The 4428-nt window shown below is 41.3% G+C and overlaps 1 protein-coding gene across 1 annotated transcript in view; it reads right to left on the bottom strand.

The window, feature by feature from the left end:
* Positions 1-380: 380 nt before the first annotated feature.
* The window catches only part of TBX19 (T-box transcription factor 19), a 38153-nt gene continuing 34105 nt past the window's right edge, over positions 381-4428 (bottom strand). Inside the window, exons 7-8 of the mRNA XM_069094727.1 lie at positions 3888-4023; positions 381-1593 (exon numbers count right to left, since the gene is read on the bottom strand). Of these exons, the coding sequence (XP_068950828.1) occupies positions 1356-1593; positions 3888-4023 (374 nt within the window). The 3' untranslated portion in view covers positions 381-1355. The remainder of the gene's footprint in view (positions 1594-3887; positions 4024-4428) is intronic.

The following is a 4428-nucleotide window of genomic DNA, read 5'->3' as shown; positions in this document are numbered from 1 at the left end:
TGAGAAGGGAGCAAGGTATTTTTTTTAAAGAATCAATTTGTTTTTTTAAATCTTAAGTGTCCAAAGCTGCTGCAATAGACTGGGACACTGTCTTAAAATATCAAGCATAACAAATAACAAAACAGCATTTGTTGTACCTCAAATGAGAAAACTAAGACCATCATTCAATTTTTTTTCAGGTTCCAAAATTCAGACTATCACAGGGATACATTTGACAGAGCTCTCCTCCCTGTCAGTGCCAGCCAGCTGTGACTTCATTTTCTCCCTCTTCATCCTGACACACTTGCTAGAAATGATAAATGATTATGTTTTTTTTATTCCCACTACCCACTGTAAATTCATAATAACCTCTCTTGGGAACTTCATCCTTAAAGCCAAATTCAAATAAGCACCATTGTCCCCAGTATACTTTGTCTATGGGCATTCAAGGTGCACAAAGCACTCACTCAAAGAACGTTTGTTGAATGAATGAATTAAAAAGTCACAGAGAAAATTTTTAGTTCAGTCATGTCTGAGTTTCTATGACCTCATTTGGGGTTTTCTTGGCAAAGATACTGGAGTGGTTTGTCATTTCCTTCTCCAGATGAGAAAACTGAGGTAAACAGGGTTAAGTGACTTGCCCAGGGTCACACAGTTATTATGTGATTTCAACTCAGGATGATGAACTCAGGCTAAGTTTGAACTCCTGACCAATCACTTCATCCATTTCACCACCTAGGCACCCACCAATTAAATGGAAAGGGTTAAAGGAAAAGGCAAGGAAGTGGTAAACAGTCAGCATTTTCTTAACTATTCGATTAGTTGGATCTGAGGAAAAATGTTTGAAATGCACACAGCTAGATAGGCTACACCTAAAATGCATGTCTCCCCACAGTTTCCAAACTGCAATTCTTTGTAATTACTCTTCTCGACTCTTGAAAAGGTTGGCCAAAAAAATGCAATAATTACTGACAATGTCTAGTGGCACCCCCCACAACCTTCCATATACAAAGATCTGCTTTGTCTTCAAAAGATATTTGTAGTTTAGTCTCTCCTATCTATTGTGAGCATAGAGAAGGTAAGCCTAAACTCATTCTAACATTTTAACATATTAATCTAACTCAAAAAATCATGTTATGCTAATTCTAATTCCCCCAACTCATCCCAGCATTGGTAATAGTAATCTCCTCTTCCTTCTCCCCTCAGTGAGATAATTTGTTTCCTTTAAGAAAAGAGAGAAGGAATCATTTTCAGTCTGATCCACCTGGTTCCAACAGACATGGTTTCAGTTTATGGTCCTTCCATGGATGGTCTTAATTTTCAGATCTTATTGGGTTGACCAATAAGAGAAAGAGAAAATGCTTCCCCTCCCCCCATCAGAAGGAATGGGATGTTACTGCTGTCCATGTGGACACAGCAATGCTGGAGAGGGAGGACTCTCCCATGGTATCCATGCTGGTACAAGTGGGCACTTGGATGGGGGTCAAGGAAGAGGGTGAGGACAGAGCTGCGTTGCCTAGGAGAAATGTGCCTGAAGAGCTGGGATGCACAGGTGGGCCTGGGTCAGCGGAGCTCCCAGCGCTGTTACTGATGGTCCATAGGCAAGGGTAGTGACTGCAGAGGAAAACAGTACCATGAAGAGTAAGTCTTAATGGCCCACTAAAGACGGATAAGGGCAACAAGCCTGCCAAAAGCATAAGAGAAACACAAGCAGCATGATGGAAGGCAACAACCTAGGAACAGAGAGCCTTGGTTTCAGTTTCTCCCTTTAGCTCTGTCATAGATTTGCTTTGTCTTTAGAAAAGTCAAAAGGGGTAGTGTGGTCCAGTGAAAAGACTACTGGACTGGGAGTCAGGAGACTTGGGTGATGCCACTGATTGACTGTGTCAAACTTGGTCAAGTCTCTTAACTTCTCCCAACTTTAATTCTCTCATCCTCAAAATGAGGTGGTTGAACTGCATGAGCCCTAAAATCCAGCTCTAAATATCCAGTGGTTCTAAGAAGCTTGCCAATGTCTTGTGATGAGCATCCCTCTCCTGCATGACTTGCTTTACCTCTGTAGCTGTATTTATATTGAAGTATATCCCATGAAGCACATGCCAAGTTGCCTTGACTGCTTCCCATGGTAGATTCGGCCTCTCCTGCTATGACCACTGTCATGGAGCTAGACTTCTTGTTTTGTCTTCTTATTTCTACAGCTATAATGATGATAGGACTAAAGATAACCTCCGACTAATGGCTCTACAAAATATTTGTTGTATCCACATGCTTCAAAGTTATGGCATTGATGGGCCCCATAGCCATTTCCCAGAATTTTGGGGCATTGTGTTGTATACGTAATTTCTTTTGCTTTGTTTTGCTTTGCCTATAGACTGCCAGCTCTTTCAGTATTGGTTTTCCTTCAAGAATTCACTAGAATTTCCCTTCAATCCTTAGTTTCCTGATCCCTTCCAGATGTGAATGCCCTCCCTGTAAAAATGATCTTTTCTTTATTTTGTTCATATTTTTACATCAACATATTGTCTCTTCTAAGAGAATGTAAGCTACTGGCGGGCATGAACTGCTTTGTTTTTTTCTTTGTATTCTCAGCATCTAACATAGTACCTGGTGCATAGTCAGTGCTTAATAAATATTTGTTAATTGCTTGATTGGATTATAGGCATTATATTGGAAACATTAACACACTCTTTAAGATCCCAACACATAAAAGTTGTTTTATAAAATCCTATGAATGAAAACTCCAGAAGTGATCTAATTCATCCTTTTGTTCTCCTGGCTTATATATTATCTCAGGCAAGTTAAACTGTCTTTTAATCTCTAGGGGGGGAAATGAACTTCCCTTCATTGCCCATCCTGGTCTCATAAACCTTCTCTCTAGAGAAATTCATCCTTGTTCTTTATCTCATTTCCTCCCATAGCCTAATGCAGTTTCTTCTCCTTGAGCCTTTATTCCCCAAACCAAAACCCACCATGTGCTCCTAACTTTCTTTTAGTAAATCTACTAATCTCAATTCACATAATTGCTCCCTATAGCGGATTATCAGTCAGTTACTTAATTTTCACTGGACTTCCTTCCATCTTCACAGAGCTACATGAACACTCCATGCCCTCGCTCTTGGTGTTATTTCTTGGGCTTTCCTTGAATTTCAAAATTTCTAGTTGTAGCTGTGCCTAGTAGAGTGTTTTTCCCTTGCCAGTCATTTAATAAAAGATTATTGAGTGAATGAGTGAATGGATAAGTGAATATCTCTGGTGACTTCGAGGAAGTTGAGATGAAATGGAGTTTTTTTGGTTAGTATTTCATCATGGGTCCTCTAATTACACATATTGGCTCTGTTATGAGGTCTCTCATTAGAAACTGCTTTGGGCAGGTCCACAGAGGCAGCAAGGGTAAAGAAGTTGGCTTATTGAAAATGAAGAAAAAGACAGTCTGAACCAGCAGGTAAGTTGCCTGATTTGTAATTCCCCTTCTACTTTTAACTCCCATATCTTTCTCAGCCAATCTCCATCTGGCACCTCAGAGGAGTGTATGCCTTGGACTGACTTGAAGAGAAAGATCTCAGACTTGAGTTTTTCACTATCATCCCACTTAAAACCCTCACTCAGAATAAAGTAGAATGCAGTAGTGAGCCCATGTCTTCCCAATTCTCTGCTTCCCAGGAAGAAAAAGAAGGAACTATCCACCTTCACCTCAGTGACCCCCAATTCCATCCCTTCCCCCACCATAGCCAAAATAAGGGCCTGGATCAAGCCAACTTCTGGTACCAGAGACAGGAAGCAAAGACAGCACAGTAGCAGGCATAGGTCTGGGTTTGGATTTCTAAGCAATGAATCTGGCTACACATCCATCGTGCCCATGGGAATCCCCGTAATGGCAAGTGCACATGCTCTGCTTGATTTGGCCTTACCTGGGCAGGGGAGAGGCCGCTCCGCTGGTATGGGGGACTGAGAGCACACTGGCATGGGGAGTAGAGGATAAAGAAGTCCAGCTGTTGTTTCCAGAAAAAACTTGCAGGCTATTGCTTGAGCTCTCTATCAAGTTCACTTTGGGGAAATTACAATAATTGGGCTCAGGATGCAGATAGAGGCCTTATAAGACCAATGACATAAGCACTAGATGAAATATTACCATGCCTTGTGTTATGGATACATCAGATTTTTTACATTTCAGGACTCATTTAGGAACAAAATACATTGGAATTCCCTAAGCTATGCCCATGAACCATAAAGAGTTCAGCTAAGACTTCCAGTGTCTAAACTCTTTCTCTTCCCACTGGTTCTTCCCCCACATGGCATTATCATACTCTGCCCACTGCCCTTATTTCAGGGCTAAGCATATCACTAGGGCTCAATAAATAATCTCAGAAGGGAAGGAGGAAAGAAGGGAGGAAGGGAGGAAGGGAGGAAGGAAGGAAGGAAGGAAGGAAGGAAGGAAGGAAGGAAGGAAGG

This window comes from Petaurus breviceps, unplaced genomic scaffold (genome assembly GCF_028583685.1).
Source record: "Petaurus breviceps papuanus isolate PSGF00001 unplaced genomic scaffold, PetGlider_PUasm1.0 220, whole genome shotgun sequence".
Taxonomy (NCBI): Eukaryota; Metazoa; Chordata; class Mammalia; order Diprotodontia; family Petauridae; genus Petaurus; species Petaurus breviceps.
The sequence above is the reverse complement of the archived record's forward strand: the minus strand, read 5'-3'. Positions and strand labels throughout refer to the sequence as shown.